At 38.1% G+C, this 19,932-nt stretch overlaps 1 protein-coding gene across 2 annotated transcripts in view; it reads left to right on the top strand.

Moving 5' to 3' along the window:
• The window catches only part of LOC136863283 (protein HID1), a 204,958-nt gene extending 186,263 nt beyond the window's left edge, over nt 1–18,695 (top strand). For both annotated transcript variants that reach the window (XM_067139669.2, XM_067139670.2), the window contains 2 exons: nt 4,549–4,636; nt 17,335–18,695. In XM_067139669.2, the coding sequence (XP_066995770.2) occupies nt 4,549–4,612 (64 nt within the window). In that variant the 3' untranslated portion in view covers nt 4,613–4,636; nt 17,335–18,695. The remainder of the gene's footprint in view (nt 1–4,548; nt 4,637–17,334) is intronic.
• The last annotated feature ends 1,237 nt before the right edge of the window (nt 18,696–19,932 follow it).

Here is a 19,932-nt window from a genome sequence, read left to right as displayed (position 1 = left end):
AGCAAACCCAAAAATCTCTTTAGTTCATCGACATCCTTCCATCTCGTAATGCGCGATTTCTCCTTTGTGCTTGGCACACAAAACAACTCTCACGACAAATTCCAAAAAATTGTTATCAAGCAGCAGTAGAAACCAGTCAGTTGGCTTGTTTTCTCCTGGTATCAGCACTAGCAGTTTTTCTTTGCTAAATGGTATATTCTTCAAGCCAAATGTTCGATTTGACCAGGTTGGATTGAGTTCCGGTTCGTCCTCACTTTCCGAACTTTCCGTTTCAGATTTACTCGTAAACTCATCATCACTGCCGAACAAATCAACGTGACAATGTGCCATCACACACTCACAATAAAAACTATTTAAATATAATTCAAAGTTAAAGTTTACTGCCACAATTGTAAAAAATCCCCAGAAGATGTGAACGACGAGCGAAAATATATCACACCACTACTACTCTTGGTGCGTACGACATACATTGTGTCTTCGTCAAGAGCTGACCTCACAGTGACTGCTTATAAGTGGCATGGCAACACGGGCCGGATCCGGGTCACGTGCGTTGGTGGGAAGCTCGCAAGGGGCCGGATCCGGTCCCTCAGCATTGAACGTGTTAATAATTGTTAAACTCTTCGTCAATTTCTTATGAGATATTCGCTGATCAATAATCAATCAGTCACCATTATAAGAACCCAGTGAATTGATGGACAAAGATTTACTGCTTTCATCTTTATTGTCAACATAAACTCAAGATTTCTGTGGGTTTCACCTTTATACTTTAGTGTTATTTGCTTCAGTTATTTCAATATTGTACCAATGATGGTTCTTATGTTATAGCTGAGGTTGACCTGACAACGTAGAGGTCAGAACTTATCCTATTAATGAATACGTTATGAATAAAACCTAGTCATACCATCTCAAGCGTATTGAATACGTTGAACCACTCCTACTTCATCAACTTGAGCCAAATCTCTATCAATAGCATCATATGAACACTGTAGAGAGTTTTGGAATTGAGTCCGGGTGTTTGGCACGCAATCTAGTGCCATCCAACAATTAGAAGGCAAACATTTTTTCCACCAGCGTGACTTGAACCATCTAACCATGGTGTCAGACCATACACACTTTTGACACCTTAACAAACATGGCCACTATGCAGGCTTTTGAAAGGTGATCTCTCGGTAGACATAGATGTAAGTCATGTATATTGCCTTACTTTAAATACGCTCCCATCACATTAGTCAACGTCGAGCATTATTTTACTGCAATTAAATGTAATCTATGAGGAGGCAAAATTTAAGTTGCAAAAATTTGAGAAAACATCTTGTGGTGATGTGCAGTAATGCAAATTAATCTTTTATTAGAAAGAATGCAGTGATTTAAAACTAGACTTCAAGAATAATCTTTCAGTAATGTATAGTGTATGAAACTGTAGTTTGTTATCGGTATATCTGAAAAATGTCCATTTTTAAAAGTTTAGTGCCTATTTTGCATGTTCTCTTTGCCTGCCCATTTTAACCATTTTAATTGCCTAGACATTTGATCTCTGACAATGATTATGTATATATAAGATGATTATGAGAAACGTTATCTTTTCTGGTTTTACTGTCTGTATCAACAGTTTATGTTGTCAAGAATCCCAGTTTAATATTGTCTAATCAGTGGGCTGATCTTAAAACCTCTTCTTTGTACTGCCACATCTTGGCCATTGTTTCATGATAAAAAAATATTGACTTTTCGAGAAGGAAGTCGTACAAGAATACACCAGACTGAGTGGCTCATACGGTACTATAGAGTGCTAACTGAGCCTAAGTTGGCAGGTTGGTCACACCTCTGTCCAAGTGGTATTTGAAGTTCCTCAAATACACCAACCTCGTGTTAATAGATGCACCAGCTCTTAGAAAAAAGTATTTTGGAACCAAATTGCAGCACCTCAGCATTTCCAGCAACTGAAAAAAGTGCTATTTAGTGGGATGAAAAACCAGTATTGTTACTATTATTATTACCGTATTTACGCGAATAATACCCGCACATTTTTTAAAAAATTTGAGGCACGAAATTGGGATGCGGTTTTTTGCGTCAATGTTAGCATTTTTTTTATTTTTTTTCAAAATAAGCCTACCTAAAGTTAGGGTGCGGGGATTATTCGCGTAAATACGGTATTATTATTATTATTATTATTATTATTATTATTATTATTATTAATGATATTATATTCATATGTATATCTCTCCCCGTGAAGAATTATAATCATATTCTTTAAAAAAAATGCCAGTTGTGATATGCAGAATCCATGTTGAGCAAGAAACAATAACTATAGAGTTTGCAAACAGGAAGCTCTTTTGATCATAGCTGTATAATATGAAAATAGCAAGGTATAGTTGCTGGTTCTCCATTTTACCTCGAGGAAGAATTCTGAGAATTGAGTCTATCAGAAGCCACTTTCTGTCTAATCCTAGTCACTAGTAATAAGAGATGAATATTGTCATGGTTTATTAGACAGAATTTGAATGCACATGAAATAACAGAGAGCTTATGTTCATTGTGCCCTAAGCTCCTAAACGAAAAGAAAACTTAAGTTTTACCACCTGACTGAAAACTGAAAAAATTATTGTTTAATTAAAAACAGAATGGCATGTTTCATTCTTGAAAGAACATCACACTTTTAATTACCTGTATTATTATTATTATTATTATTATTATTATTATTATTATTATTATTATTATTATTATTATTATTATTGTTGTTGTTGTTGTTTTTCAGGTATAATCTGGCATTAAATATATTCCCTTTCAGGTGTTTCCTAACTTTAGTTATCCTGCATTAGTTTTAACAGACGGGAAAATCTCATAGTAATAGATTAACTAAGCCAAAACTCAAAAATGTTTTCCACTATAACAAAAAAGAGGAAGTCATATCAGCAGTAAAGGAATTAAGAATCATCCATAGCTAATATTTATCATTTTAACCTACACCATAGAATGTACGCCCACGAAGAGTTGAGGTATTTTTTAAGCATTCACCACACAAGCCAGGATAATCTTCTGCAGAAATTCTGTGCAATAAGATTTTCAACTCCCATGGTCAAATTTTTCAGTTACTACCTCAGTGTCAGGAAACAGTATATCCATCACAAGGGGATATCAGTATGGAGGGTTGTAACCTCTATCCAGTTTTATTTTTGTTTTTTTATTCATTATCTCCCAACTTGCATTAAAAATTTAATTTCTGTATTTTATGTAGTTGATTTTAAACGCATAAAACCAAACTCATCGCTTCAGGATTGTGAAATAACATAAACGAGGTACCACTATGGAAATGTAAGTAAACGAAATATTAATAGATCAAAGTGCTCTTCATTGTCTTTCACCAGAAGTAGAAAAAAGAAATGGAGCTGTGCTTTTGATATTCTCTTGGAATAGCTACCCTAGAATAGGTGACTGAGGTAAACAACTTTGAAGTATTGTTTAACAAGGGGCTGTGATTTGGGCACCCCTACCTACCTACCTACCTACTGTCACACCTTCGTTAGCTGATGGTTCCTCATTCTGGGTTTACTAACGAAGGTGAACAAACCATTTTTGAGCGAGAAAGCTATTACGCTGCTCTGTTCAGTCTTACACTTTCTAAGTTGGAATATTCTAGTGTTGTCTGGAACTGAAGGTGTGATAAGCATGAGCAGATGATTTGAAACTGTCCAGATATTTTTAATAATTTTCTGCTATAAAATAAATCATAGTTACCCCTATTCAATATCATTAAGTGATCAATTTAAGGTTTGACTCACTGGAGAACAGATGACAAATTTAATGACATCAAATTCATATACAAGCCAGTAAACAACTTTGTAGACAATTCTGAGCTCTTATTCGAGGTTAACAGTGTGCCAGGAATTAATTCATATAAACATCCCAACATTCAGGAATAATTTTGTAAAAAGAGTGCCACGCAGTAATTCACCTCTCATCAGATTGTGTAATACATTACAGTATTGACACCTAGGAAAGAGAGATAGATTTTAATTTAGATACGATATGAGATACTTTTTAAGGTATGTTACTGCTTCCACAAGATCATTTGTTTGCCATTTTCTCCTTATCTTCTAATAAAATTATTTGATGTTTATCTTTTTTCATAATGTTAGAAAATAAGGTATCTGGTATTATTTTGTTTATTTTTGTATATTTTATTTAGGTTTTTTTTAATACCGAGCGAGCGGTTCCGTAGTTTGAGTCACGTAACTGTCGGGTTGCATTCGGAATGTAGTGAGTTCGAACCCCACCGTCGACAGCCCTGGTGATGGTTTTCCATAGTTTTCCATAGTTTTCCATTTTTACTCCTGGCAAACGCTGGGACTGTACCTTAAGGGCACATTCGCTTCCTTCCCACTCCTAGCCCTCTCCTGTCCCATCATTGCCATAAAGCAAAGTTGTAAAAAAATAAAAATAAAAAAAGCACATTTAGTAGACTAGATTTTTATGGATATGTTATAATTGGGGCTAATCAATATTGTATACCACCTTAAACAAATAGTATATTACTTCATTTTTTTTTTTCAGAAATGTGGATCCACCTATCTGGTATGATACTGATGTTAAACTGTTTGAAATTCAGCGAGTTTGAGATTTCGGCTGCTACATTGGTGAAGTAAGTACATTGTTGCATAAAACATGTTCTCAGATTAGAAATAAAATTCAGGAAACTCAGTCGTCAAAAGTTACGATTGAGTTTCCTGAATTTTTGTTTCTAGCTATCACAATCGGAAGCCATATTTTGGTCATGCTAGCCCGGGGGGGAAATATAGCAAGTGGAGATGCAATTCTCCCCTAGTACGTTGGCACTGCATTGTGCTTATCACATGTATGGCTTGCAGTGGTGTTGCTGCCGGCGTGCTAGCCGGCCAGTGTCATGGAAAAGGTGCGGTATCCAACTGATGAGCCCATGCCGCACTCTGGGCGAAACACTGGTAACATTCGACGATTGAGTTTCCTGAATTTTATTTCTGTCTATCTCAATTGGAAGCCATATTTTGGTCTTGTTCTCAGATTAATGATCAACCACTACATTGATGTAGGTTCCACTTTTCCTGGTTACAGATACTCATGATATGCAGTTAAAACACTAGCATTACGAGCATGCAAAACCAGCACAAAACTCGCTGCAGTATATACCACTAAAGTAGAAAGAAAGTACTGCCTTTGCTTAATAGAGACCTTGCAGGATATTACGCTTTCAGCAATATCATATCCCTCCTCCTCTCTCCTCATAAACGCTTGTACATTACTCATAAAATGAAATGCGTAGTTTCTGACAACTTGTCTGCAGCACCCTTTGTCAGGGAGGTTAACACATTGCTGACCAGTTGCTCCATAGACTACACATCCTCTCTGCCTGAGCATCTTAATGCTTAAGCACATGCATAGAAGTGAATCATAACTTCACTACTCTTGTACTTATTGTAATGAAATTTACTGTGTCATTTATTGTGAGACTACGTCACTAAAATGATGGTATGCGAGTGTAACAGGTTGTTGGATAAGTCGAGTTTGACAATTGAGATCGGGTAAGGAGAGCAAGAATAATAATAAAACAGTTATTATAGCAGGCATACACAGTGGAATATCAAATCATAAGCCCGGAAGGTTCCGGGAATGTAGTGTGTGGTAACGATAGTTAAATTGAAGAAAGTGCTAGTTTCAATAATAACGTTTACTTTTACTCCAATAAATATACTGTGTATATTTCCGACCAGTGGGAGATAACATTTAACGACAGCAGGAATAATTTACAATGTGAGTGTAAGTACACAAAAAATGTTAGCCCAAGATGATTAGGTGATAACATTACAAAAGGGGGTGATGAAGACAACTTGAGTAAAGCAGTTGACCTAGGTCATACATGTACATACATCTCCGCTGGAAATTTTTAGAAACACTAATTTGCCAGTGGAATATGTTTGGACAATAAATAAGTGCTATATGAATTGAGGTAATTTAACATGATCAACAATCAAATTCACTGAAAATTCCTAGACGAATAATGAAGTAGAAGTTAAAGTTGTTAAATTCTTATACAAAGTATCATAGGAATCTATGCGCTTGATACAAAATCTTTTAGCAAGATATAGGATAGGGTGAAACACGATCAGAAGATTTTGTTGTTAAATGCACAAAGCAATGAGTCCAAAACACATGAGGATTTCCATAATACGTTAAGGTTAGAACAGTTCGAATGCACTGAATGACAATGTGAGCCCTAGAGTAGTTCAGACGTCTGTAGCCCGTTGACACAGAATGAAAAATAGTGGCCTGTAAGTCTATGATGGCCCCAACTCCATGCAACTGAAGAATGGAATAAGAGAAGTTCGCCGCCTTCTTTTCCTACCGCTTTTCCCACACGTGTGGGTTCGCACATGTGGATTTGGCCCTATTTTACGGCCGGATGCTCTTCCTGCCGCAAACCCTATATGGAGGGATGTAATCACTATTGTGTGTTTCTGTGGTGGTTGGTAGTGTACTGTGTTATGTAAATATTAAGAGGAGAGTGTTGGGACGGACACAAACACCCAGTCCCCAAGCCAGAAGAATTAATCAGAAGCAATTAAAATCCCCCGACCCGGCCGGGAATCAAACCCGGGACCCTCTGAACTGTAGGCCAGTATGCTGACCATTCAGCCAACGAGTTGGACAGAATAATAAGAGAAGATAAATCACATTATTTGCTCTCTATTTCTCACCTGGAAAATAGTTGCAGTAGATGGAGCAGAGAACGAGCTCTGTCCAAGGTAATGTGCTCGCTCATCCAGCAGGGATCCGCCTCTCATTCAGCCTGCCAGGTAAGGCAGGTGGCACATATTTATATGAATGTAAGTTGTTTGGGAAATTACGAGAAATAGAACTGACGTCAAGGAAGCAGGAGGGTCAGGTGCTTGACCAAGATGGCGGCCAGTATGTGAAGAACTAGATTGGAATAAGGTAGTTTTAGAATGAAGTACCGGGAATATGCAAAGTAAGTCCGAAATATTTGTATCACACTAGTATCTGTTCTGATCTATTGCAGCTCATTGTCTTAAGGAGTATATGGGGTTTCTCTAAGATCAGTTGACCCATGGTCCTTCCAGCATTACTTATTTACCTGTCCCATTAATATAAACAAAGCCAAAAAAATCCTGCAGTGCTAATTACTTCAGTTCACTTCAAGCTCTTAGGGGAAAATTTTATGTAATAAAGCAGTTTACTGGTGATAAAACTACCATCGTCGCCAAAAGACCTGTGTGTGTCGGTGCGACATAAAGAAACTTGTAAAAAAAAAAATTCAAGTACTGTATGTCTGCTATGCCACATATTCATAGAAATCTGTGGTAAAAATAAGTCCTACTAATTTAATGTTTTCAGATTCATCAGTTGTTAGCATTATGTATGGTACTCCTGAGAAATCCTCTAATGCCAGTGCAGTATTATTTATCCCCCACCCATTAAATGAAATTGAAATATCATTTCCTTTCAATGTCAGGTCACTTTCAACCTCGTTCTCGACCATCACAAATTCACATTGTTTTGAAGACACTGTATCTTCATCATCACTACTGATGCTCGTCTAAGCAGTTTTCATTATCGAACTTCCGTTCTTCAACATCACGTGGCCATTCAAAATAATTATCCAGATACAATTAATTAAATATTTCGTCTGGATGTAAAAACTTGATCAATCTGGGAAGCACTATCTTACCCACCACATGGCTGTTTGAATGATGTAGACATAAGGTATGAAAACAAAATAAATGAAGCATAAAACAGAAGAGCAAAAAGAAATGGTAGCATGGAATAACCAAATCCTTAAACCACCAAGATTCTGTCAATCTTGAATGCCAGTTGCTTCCACAAAATCCAGCAGTTTTCATCAAATGTACAAGTCTTATGAGCACTAGTCAACTCAGAACCAATCAGCAACGTTCAGCCAGCCTAACACAAGTGTACTCGGGGTCCTGGTATCAGTGTGTTAAAGAATTACATAATATTAAAATCCTGTGCATTTCCAGATACACTTGCATAATACACTAATGCAGTGCACAAATTTTGTTGACTATCGTCGCAACTGACCATCAAACTTTATGGGTTGCTGGCCCCTCGCTTGCTGGGAGCACTTCTCTCTGGCTTCTAACCACAGAGAGTTTAATTTCTCAGTAAATGCTGTGTAGTTCTTTGCAGAGTTAATGGATTCTTCTGGAAAAATTTTCAGTGGGCTTTTTAGACTGATATGTAGTAGCAACTTTTGGCTCATTGAGGAAATCAGGGGAAAACTACCTCACTCATTTATCTAGTGTGCCTCTTCAGTGATGCCGTGATCATTTATGACAGCTGTTGGTGTAGCTGTTGAGGATTAAACTAGCTTTCAGTCTGATTACCCAACATAACCTTCCAAATATTTGAATATTTTTCCTCAGCAGAACAGAAATAGAGGGTGAAGAACTACCATCCATAGAGTCAACAATACAGCAAGGCTTAAAACAATAATACATTGCCTGTGATTCGTTCCACGATGTAAGGAACACCACGGGAATACCGGCACCTGTGATCAGTCTCACTACATGAGGAGCACCATGGGTCTGCGTTGCTTGTGAGTGGTGCCCTTATATGCGAAACACCATGGATTTATGTTGCCTGTGTGTAGTGGCATTGTGTGTGACATACTATGGGTCTACACTACCTTTGATTAGTTCCACCATGTGAGGAACACCACAAGTCTACATTACCTCATTACCTTTGCTAAGTACCATTATGGTACCATAACCAGTGATTAGTACTGCTATGAGGGGCCGGTGACCTGGATTTTGGATCCCTTTTGAACACTAGCATTATCTCCGAAAATAAGGAATTGTGAATTGGATCCACTGATTGTTTTAGATTCGTTATCTTTTCATCTCATTCTTGTTAGATTCTAATCACTGGATACATTTTCAAGTTTTTTTTATGTCGCACCGACACAGGTCTTACGACACCGATGGGATAGGAAAGGCCTAGGAGTGGGAAGGAAGTGGCCGTGGCCTTAAGGTACAGCCCCAGCATTTGCCTGGTGTGAAAATGAGAAACCACGGTAAACCATTTTCAGGGCTGCAGACAGTGGGGTTCGAAACCACTATCTCCCGGATGCAAGCTCACATCTGTGCGACCCTTACCGCATGGCCAACTCACCTGGTTTTTGAAGTTTTAATTATAGTGTCATTTTGTTGCACTTCGTGCCATTAGGGTCCAATGACCTAGCTGTTAGGCCCCTTTAAACAACAAACATTATCGTCATCAAAGCAATAATAATAAATTTAAAAACTTGGAACTTCTGTCTTTAATGTTGAATTAGATGTTGAAAAGATGTCAGTACTTGAGTATACCTCGGTCCATATTAAAACAGTGCAGTTCATTTTATACATTATTTTAGGTGATATAGTTTAAATTAGAGATTATAAAGGCGTGGTTCAAGAAAGGAGGGATCTGTTAATTCAAGTATTGGTTTTGCTATGTTTAAATGTTGATCTACACATATTTGAAGGAAGAAGCAAACCAATCCATTCTGACATAAAAATAATATATTTGTGGATATTTCAAAAGTGAATATCAGAACTCTGAGGCTGGTGACCTGTAATTTCTCTTAGCATTGTGTTATAAAGGACATTCAGTACATACAAAATAAATAAAATAGGAATTAGGCATAGTTTATGTCCTTTACCCCCATACCATTGCAAATATAACTGTATCAAGCTTGCAGAATATGAACAAAAATGAAACACGATCAAAAAGGGGAATAGAAAACTCAAGAAGTTAGTACAGAGTGGCGGAAAGATACATGTTAGCATGCTAGAAAGTAAAAGTTTTTCTATACTGATGAGGCCAGCTAACTGATAGAATCGCCAAAAAGTTCATTATAAGTTTAGATACTGAATATGAACAGGATACTGCATGAGAGAGGAGGAGGAGGAGGAGGAGGAGGAGTAGGGGTCATCATCAATTTGTTTTGAATAGCGATTAGAAAAAAAATTGTTAGTAGTATAAAATATCCTAGAACCATTTTTTCTAATCATTTCTTCAAAATAATCTGAACTGTATTTAAAAATAAATATCCTGTTATTAGGGGTGGTGATTGTTAGAATTTTGTAGTATTTATACATTTCCAATTTAGCATTTTATAGTATTTTGAAGAAAAAATATAATATGGGATAATACTGCTAAACAAGTAATATCTTTTGAAATAATATTGAAAATGAAAATCCACAGCCAGTTTCCAGTCATTCGTCCAGGTCAGGAATGGAATGGATGAAGCCCCCTTCTAGCGGTGGCGGGACAGATTTTTCTCCGGGTACTCCGGTTTTCCCTGTCATCTTTCATTCCAGCAACACTTTCCAGTATCATTTCATTTAATTAATCATTCATTAATCATTGCCACAGAGGAGTGTGACAGGCTTCGGCAGCCGGCACAGTTCCTATCCTCGCCGCTAGATGGGGGCTTCATTCATTCCATTCCTGACCTGTGATTAGTACCACTATATGAGCGACACCATGGGTCCACCTTGCCTATGATTAGTACCCACTACGTGAGGAACACCATGGGATAGTACGAATCCCTGTGGTTAGTACACTTCTGTGCGGAACACCATAGGTTTGCGTTGCCTGTAAATGGCGCCATAATGCGAGAAACACCCTAGGTCTCTGTTACATGTGCGCATTACATTACCTGTGAGTAGTACCATAATGAGTGGAATACCGCGAGTCTACGCTACTTTTGATTAGTACCGCAACATGACAAATACCATGTGGTTCTACTTTCCTAGTGATAAGTACCATCATGAGGGGCTGATGACCTAGATGTTGGGCCCCTTTAAACAACAAGCATCATAGTCATCATCGGTTCAGCCAAAAATTAGACTAATCGTCTGGTGAAAAATTTCTAGTGAACGAGCAATTAGCTGTTTACAAAAATTGATGCAGTGATATGAGAGGCCTAGTGCAGGTCTTTCTAGTTGATACCCATGGGTGGCCTGCACCTCTGTGTGTGTGGTGGTGGTGGTGATAATGAGGTAGGAAGAGGGTAAAACTTTGTGTCAGCAAATACCTTACTCTATTGATTATATTTTCTATATTCATACTATGCAACATATTTTTTAAAGTTTGGGTTGCACATTATTCTCTTATACAATAAAAATTTTCCATTCATGTAAGACTTCCTTAAATACCAATATTAATGAGATTACCCTTAATACAACACACATTTTTCAAATGTGTTTAATCTTAGGATATGTCTGTTGGAAGCTGGCCTCTACAAGCCCACAGCCACTTTTTTATATCAACATGTTTCTAAGATGAAGTACTTAAAATTAACGTATACTTGATTTGAGAGAAAATGTACATATTTGAACTTAGCTCTTAACAGTGCCCAAGAAGGCTCTGCAAACATGTCAGCTGATGAGGCAGAATGAAGGAAAATATGTGGAGTGAGAGCAGAAGTCAAGACCAAATGGTTGCCAAATAATATAATTCTCTGTATTATTGCACATTTTTATTCTCACAACTGCCCAGATGTGTTGTTTTTGATCCATCAAATATTGCTGTCTTGTATTAGTCTTGGTATTGTTGACTCTATAATCAGATAAATTCAGTAAACCTTGAACATTTTTCTCATGTGATAGTTACACAGGAGTTTGGTTAATTCTTGGTTTGGAGTTCATAAAAGAAAGAAGAATTGTCAATCATCTGTAATAGGAAGCAAAATGAAAGTAGAATTATTTGTACTGCACAAGTCAGTCGTGGCAGAGCCAGGAGCTGGCGAGAAGAGTTACTACTATAGTAGATCACTTCTCTAGTGCTTTATTAAATAAAACAAATACCGGTACCAGTATACTGGTATTCACAGGTTACAACATGATACAGAAATTAAAGAAGCTTATAATATTTGTGACATGGCAGTATTTGATAGTCAAAACTTGAATGGCTTGCATAAATGAATTGCTAGTTTCATTAGTCTATCGTGTGGGGTCAAAAACTTCTTGCCGGGCAGTTCCACAAGAACTATCATTCACGTGTATTTGTGCTGAATAGCTACAATCAACATTTACAGATGCTCAGGATTTGCTAATTATTCTACACTTTATTATAGAGCAAAACAGCTAGCAGTAGCAGAAATTCTAGGTGAGCTACGAACAACTGATCCCTGACTCTAATTTTGATATTTCATGAGATTGCCAGAGAGTGCAGAGGGAAACAGATCCAGATTCTAGTAATGAAGATTGAATATCCTGATGGACTAAATCATGCCTGGCTTCAAAGTCAAGCACAGATAGGGATGCAGGTACCGCTAAATGATAGCTTCATCCCAGATCCTCTCGAATTCGGTTAACATACTACAGGTATTTCAGTAATGGAATGTGAAGAAATTGACAGCAGTGACTTGTGGACAAAAATCATAGTAACAAAGCAGCTGGATTATAATATTTCAGTTAGGAAATAGGTGATATAAAATTCGCTGCCGCCTCTCCATCTAACTTCAGTCATTGTGATAAGTTATTGTACATGGATGCTCTTCTGTATACATATAAGTTACTGCTTGTTTGATTAATACATGAATACTACCTGGGTTCTTAGCTGCAGCTGCAGATCGTCCCTAGGTGCCCTACAGTTCTATCAAAGAACTACAAAGATAGTTTTCTACAAATATGGAATTGCCTCAAAGGGTCAAGGCTGACTTCCAATGCTTGTAGTTACAAAGAAGCCCATAGGAAATACCACCATGCTCATTAGGCAGTAACTCAATATCTCAAGCTCTAATGAAGAATTTGTGGTAATCATGCTGTGAAAGCATGTGCTGGGTGTAATATTCCTCTTCCTGACACTTGTTTAGCAACTTGAGTGAATCTGAACACCTGCATGTTATGTGAACAAGGTATTATTGTAATGAATGAGAACAATAAACATCATTGCTGTCAAAATGCTCATTTTATATTTTTATATGGGGTGGCTGAATTGTGTTTACACCAGCATATATACAGTATATACAGTTCGTTGCAGACAAACCTTTTTATGGATCTACGTCTGTATGCGTCTCTCCACGTTTGACTTAAAGGTTTATGCATTGCAGCATAACTGGTAATAATTTGAAATGCTACACGAACTCTGTCTTTCAGCTGGTCATTATTCACATATCGTGTCTGGTGTGATGAGGTCTGGGCTTTGTGGAGGCGATGGCGATAGGGCAGGAAATTCTTGTGTTCCGCATCCAATGTAGCGGTCAGAAACAGTTCATTCAGCCATCTGCATACCCTCAGAGTAAAAAGTGGCGTCTTTGCATGTATAGAACTCCTTCCAGTTAGATATAAATTTGAACCTAATAGAGACTTGCATTTGGTTTCCCGTGAGACAGTAGTTGTGCTTCAGTGCTCCATGTGAATAGTATGTAAAGCAAGCATGTCAATCAGTGCCGCACTGAGACATTGCATGGCGTAGAAGTGACCTCGCACGTGTGCGGGCAGAACTTCTCCTCTCTAGGCAGGAGGAAGAGGAGTTGAACTGACAATACGTTCGCTCATACCAGGGGTGGATAAACTAGAACTCTTCGTACCATGTGAATAAAAGGACGATCCAAGACGAGATTGGTAAGAGGAAAAGTTACAGTAGACTTGAGCAGTAAAGTCGCACTGTTCCCTAAGTCACAAACATGAAGGAGAAGCTTAGTGTGTAAAAGGCATGTCATCTGCAAAATGTTTAATTTCAGGTGTCATTATCAGCAGTATCATGCACATCAGTATAGGATAGGAGGTTTCAGGACATTGATGTTGTGAAAGAAAAGGTGCAGCTCTTTACCGTACCGTTTAGTGTTCAACCAGAAGACGTGCCCCATAATTTACAACTGGAACTCATAGTTAATATTTGACGCGCAGATGAAGCAAGAGTATAATGAACGGGAAATTATTGACTTTCACTGAACACTTGTCTCATTACGCTTCCCGTAATTCCGAAAGTTTGCGGGAGAAGTCCTGTCAATCTTTGGAAGTATTTGTAGATGTGAAGTTCTTTTCCAGGTTGAAGATCAACAAATCACAATTCTGATCTCAGCCAACAGACATACATCTCAATGCAGGAATGAAAATAGTGTCCGACACCACCATTAAGCCTAACATGACCAGTTTATTGCCAGCAATCGTTATCAAGGTTCAGGCAATCAGTGAACATAAATGGGTCGCTTTTAGGAAACTTTTTTTTTTCAGAGGAAGCAAACCCACAGTGCCCAGGTAATGCTCACCGTAATGCTTTTAAGTTCTTACATCACATCTTTGTTTTGTCAACGAGAATACTTTTAATTTATTAATTCAATGTATCTTGAACATGTCAGAGTTTGATTCTTTGTTTAATATTTGGTTAACAAGTGTAGTGTTTAAGTAGCCGACAATCCTGTTGTCTTTGTGTATATCAATAATGTGTTTTATTACTGTATTGTTTATGTAAATTAACACCTTACGGTGTCTTATTAATGCTGTTGCTGAAGGACAGCTGTCATTTAGAGGTAGCGCACTTTGTTCGCTATGAAAGAAGGAATACTGTGCATCCCTAACGCATTTCCTTCGAATTTCTCCACTCGAGTCAGCATGTACCAGCCGTGACCGCACGGGAGTAAAGACGCGCTGCACGCAGCTTGGCTGGCGTGTGCTTGACCTTGACATGCCTGATATAAAGCTTGTCAGTATGAATGTAGCTAGAGAAATCAACACGTATGACAGTCCCTCGAGCAAACAGCTGAGTGAAATGCAACAAAGTCCGGACCTTGTGTCCCCACTATTTCCCTCCCTCACCATACAAGTAGGAGGGGTAAAGCTAACTTATCTCCTTGGCTGCTTAGCCAGACACTAGTGAACTCTATCCATCATAGAAGACATCTCTGTTCTCTTAAACACATTCTGAAGTTATAATCTTTCTTTTCCTGCCATTTATCTTAATTACCTGGGGTCAGCAAAACTTTCCTCAGCTTATATCAGTTTTTTCTGGGTTCACTGAAGCTTTCCAGGCTCATTTTGATTTTGGCCTGTGGTTTACAACTGGATGCCCTTGATGACAACACATGATTCTTGAGATCATAATCGTGACTCATGATCGACTGGGATTCGAACCTCAGCCTTCCAGGTGAGAAGCCAGCAGCTAAGCCACTGTGTTAATCATGCCCCCTTCCTAAAACTATACTGCTGATCAAAAATGTATGTTGTTGATCGTTAGTTAATTCTACTTCATTCTATTACTCTCCATTAAGGCCACGGCCGCTTCCTTCCCACTCCTAAGCCTCTCCTATCCATGTCACCATAAGACCTGTGTGTGTCGGTGCGACGTAAAGCAAATTTTAAAAAATCTATTACTTTCTATTCAGCTCATTTTCTGAAGATCTTCGAGGATTTTACAATATTGGTCTATGCATTTTACGTAGAATTTTCAGACTCCATGCTGAAAGTGCAACCCCCCTGGGCTACAGGATCACAATGCTTCTTTAACATGTAAAAATGCAATACTCTGGAAGAGACCTCGAGTTACAAAGAACGTGTACATAAAAAACATTTTTACTGGACAATTAATTATGAGTCATGTATATATGCTCCCCTTGTTTGTCAGACTAACTGTTTTACCAGTCATATTTGATTTTATTAGCTGAAGCATGCACCTAAGCCCAGAAAAGCAGCTTTATATGAAAAACTGCTAGAGTTGCAAAGAAAATGCACATTAACACTTGGTAGAAAATTGAATTCTAAGTAACCTGATGGGTTCCATTCCTTAATAGAACTGCCAGCTCAGGCAGCTTGTTCACTTTTAAAAGTCCCATATGTACATTTTCCTCTAGCTTGCTTCACTTTTCTTTTGCTGCACCACACACACACACACACACACACACACACGCACACGCGCGCGCGCGCGCGCGCGCGCTCAGGAGACAGCGAGGTAGTAAGTAGTCTATTGGTTATCCTAAGTCATATTCTTAATTGTGTGTAAAATTTAATCCAGATTCATAGTTGTTCACACCTGATAGTTCCACAAACATCCAAATGTATTATCACATTTACTATATAAATAGGGATGATTTGTGAATGATTATGTAAACAAGCCATGAAAGACTCAGATTATGCTTAGTGGACCTGATCAAGCACAACATATCGCAAAGAGGCCAAGATTGGATCTGGGTGATGATTTGGAAATGGTAGAATGATGTCTGGGAACTATATTTATCCTCACTCAGCTCCATCTGGATAAGGGGAAATGGTGGTGGTGATATTTTGGATGTGAAGTCATTGAGTTAAATATTGTTTTCAGTGGCCCTGCAATTGGGTGTTGAGTCATCCTCACTACATATGGTCTGTTGCATTGCTTCCATCACCAAGCTCGATAGCTGCAGTCCCTTAAGTGCGGCCAGTATCCAATAATCGGGAGATCGTGGGTTCGAGCCCCACTGTCGGCAGCCCTTAAGATGGTTTTCCATGGTTTCCCATTTTCACACCAGGCAAATGCCGGAGCTGTACCTTAATTAAGGCCACTGCCGCTTCCTTCCAATTCCTAGGCCTTTCCTATCCCATCGTCGCCGTAAGACATATCTATGTCGGTGCGACGTAAAGCAAATGGCAATATATAGCATTTCTTCCTGTAGTTAGTAATATCTACATGAAAGAATGGGTAGACACTGGTAGGTAGTCAGATACTAATGAGGATGACATAAAAATTGGGTCGCCAACTGAAAATGTTCAAATGTTAAGCATTGCTTTGCAAAAACAGGACCTTAAAAAAGAAAACTTAACAATTCCAATCTATACCAAAATCAAAGTTTAATGCATACCATAGCACAACACAACTTGTTTGCAACTCTGTTACCTGAAATGAATGTTCATTCCCTGCTCTAACTCTTTTCTTTGAAGCTGTATTTGTCAACCAAACCTCCTTTTGGAAGATGATAATACAGGTACAGTAAACACTACGTGATGGTCATTTCACGTCATAGTTTCAAGGTTGTGTATCCAACCTTGCCATCCCTGGTCTGTGATCATGTACCATAGTGCATACATATAAGCAAGCAATAGTGGCTCTTGCAGCTTTCAGTTTATTTATGCCTTGAATTTTTGTTTGTTCTTGCAGAGTCTGGAGTCACATTCATTATTTTGGCACACAAAAGTGTTCAACAGTTAATTTTATGACCTAGAATCTTGTTTATATCTATCATGCTATTTGAGCTACATGTTCATATTTCTGGCATAACATCCCATTTCTTCATATGTAACTTATGCATGTTTATTTTGGTTTGTGTTGTCAGTGATTGATAAATATTTGTTTTTCTGTTTCTAGAATTTCCTGAATATTATGGATTCAGTACCATTCATCTTGTGAATAATAATGATTTTACCACATCTTGTGATTGATCTAACGTCCTCAACAAGATATAAGGACAGAACCCAGAGAGTTGCGTGATATCTTAAGAGAAGTTTCTTGCTTTTCAAACCAGTTTTAGTATTTTCTTAATTGTTCTTTATTCCTGGTCTCTATAATTTTGCCATAGGACGATGGAGAATCAGGAATAGAGGATTGCTGTGATCAACGACTCTCCCAAGTATGAATATAACTGAATGTACCCCAAAGTTCCACCATCTTATAAATGGCTAGAAATTTCAGCCTTGAGCATATTTGGAGTATGAAGCAGATTCTTGTTTACTAAAGGATATTTTGTTGAAGATTTTTTTATATCTAATCCATCCAACAAGCCTTGAAAGACTTCATTTAGTCTGGATTGAAGAGTTACTACAGTAACATGCAAATTCCTCTTTAATGATTTCTTTCAATAGATGTTGGCAATGTTGGATATAAATCTAAATAAGAGCACTTGCAATATATTAAGATGATAGATATTTGTAAAATGTGACTGTGAATTATTTTAAATTTTTTACTATTTCTTTGTCCGGCTCCTTGGCTGAATGGTCAGTGTGTCGACTTTCGGTTGATTCCCATCCAGACCGTGAATTTTAGCCGCATCTAGTTCATTCCTCTTGCTCAACACTAATTATTTGTGTTGCATCTTAATACACTCCTCTTTATTTACACAAAGCATACCACTCTACCAACCATCACAGAAACTTGCAACAATGTATACATCTCTTAATGTAGGGTTGGGCTTAAATTCATATGTGTGGCTGACCCAGTGTAATTGGGAAAATGCTGGGAAAGGAGGAGAGGAATTTTACTTTTGTTTTTTCACTTTGACCTGGAAGGCAATGGGCAGTTTGAGGTGCTGTGTTTAATTTCCAATCAGGCGTTAATTCCTTAATTGTAATTATCTAGCTTTTATTTACAAATTTTGACTCTTGAAATATTAATCCTCTTAAAACAATGTCCATTGTCTGTCTTCCTCATGGAAGATCAGAGTATCAGCTCTTATTATGGCAGCTGGATAGTATGAACATCCTAGCTAATTTTTGTTGATGCTATCGCTTCAGTTGTGGTTGTGCCATTTTTAAAATTATGATGATTATCTTTACTCACCTCAGCTAGGGCTAATTTTTTTAGTAGTAATCAAACTCTGCTACATCCTTGGTCCCATTATTTCAGGCTGTAGTCATTCATTATTGTGGAGTATTAACCAAAGGAAACCACCATTTACTGTTTCGTCTAATTTTGTTTTAAAGAGACATGGTTGTCGACGAACATCCTGTTACTGTATGCATCCAGATGCAAGGTAAAGAGGGTGTGTGTGTATATATGATTCCCTCAGAAATCATTGATCACGTAATGTTTTAAGGACTGAGGCAGTTATGATCGATGCTTTTTAATACATTGGTGACGGGCTGCGAATGTAGGCTGCTACGCCCTGTTGAAAGATAGTTTAAGCTCCATTGGTGGTTGTGATTATTGTTTTAAGAGAATGTGCAACTAGGCAACCATCCTCTATTAACAATAATCAAAGGGAAAAAAATGAAAGGGGTCCAACACTTCAAAAAATGAAGGTATCTGCCCAGGAAAGACAAGGGCCATGAAGCACGTGAAAATGAAAGACTCCCTAGGCCTCGATGTCTAATACCATCGGGGTCGAAAAAGGACAAGAGTTGACCAGGTGAGGTTGGATAGGATAGATGAAATTGAGGAGCCTGGTATAAGTGGAAGGAATGCCTAGGACTCAGCTAAGGGCCCCGTAGTTCCCAACCCATGCACCCAAGTCAAGAGCCCCTGAGGCAGTTTAAACTTCAAGAACAAAATTGCTCTGCTGCACTCAAACTTTTTTTTTTTTTTTTTTTTTTTTTTTTTACAATTTGCTTTACGTCGCACCGACACAGATAGGTCTTATGGCAGTGATAGGATTGGAAAGGGCTAGGAATGGGAAGGAAGTGATCATGGCCTTAAGGTACAGTCCCAGCATTTCCTGTTGTGAAAATGAGAAACAACAGAAAAAACATCTTCAAGGCTGCAGGCAGGGGGTTCAAACCCACTATCTCCCGAATGCAAGCTGGTAGCTACGTGACCCAAACCCAAAAGCCACTTGCTCAGTTTCACTCAAATTACTGTAACTCAAAAAATATTCCAGATATCAATCTTAAACGTGGAACATCTTCTCATCAGGTTGCTTAGTACTGTACAGTGTGATACTTATGAGAACAGTACCCTTTGTGAAGAGGGACCTACGTTTCCTATGTTTTTACATCTTCATCAGCTTTTATCACTCACTGCTGTATTCCATCACACAGGATTGTTATCCATGATTTGATGTAGAAGTTATAAAATCACTTACAGAATCACTAACATCATTAGAAATACCCAATTCACGGTCACTCGGTACATCTGATAACCGGTCTGCACGTAATTAATCACAAATATCTGTATCCGTTAGTAACTGCATGCACCACACGTTTTGTTGACACAGGATAGCTCTACATTTACAATATTATTTTGTTAACTACA

The sequence above is a fragment of the Anabrus simplex genome, chromosome 2, assembly GCF_040414725.1.
Source record: "Anabrus simplex isolate iqAnaSimp1 chromosome 2, ASM4041472v1, whole genome shotgun sequence".
NCBI classification, from domain to species: domain Eukaryota; kingdom Metazoa; phylum Arthropoda; class Insecta; order Orthoptera; family Tettigoniidae; genus Anabrus; species Anabrus simplex.
This window is presented reverse-complemented; position numbering and strand designations above follow the sequence as displayed.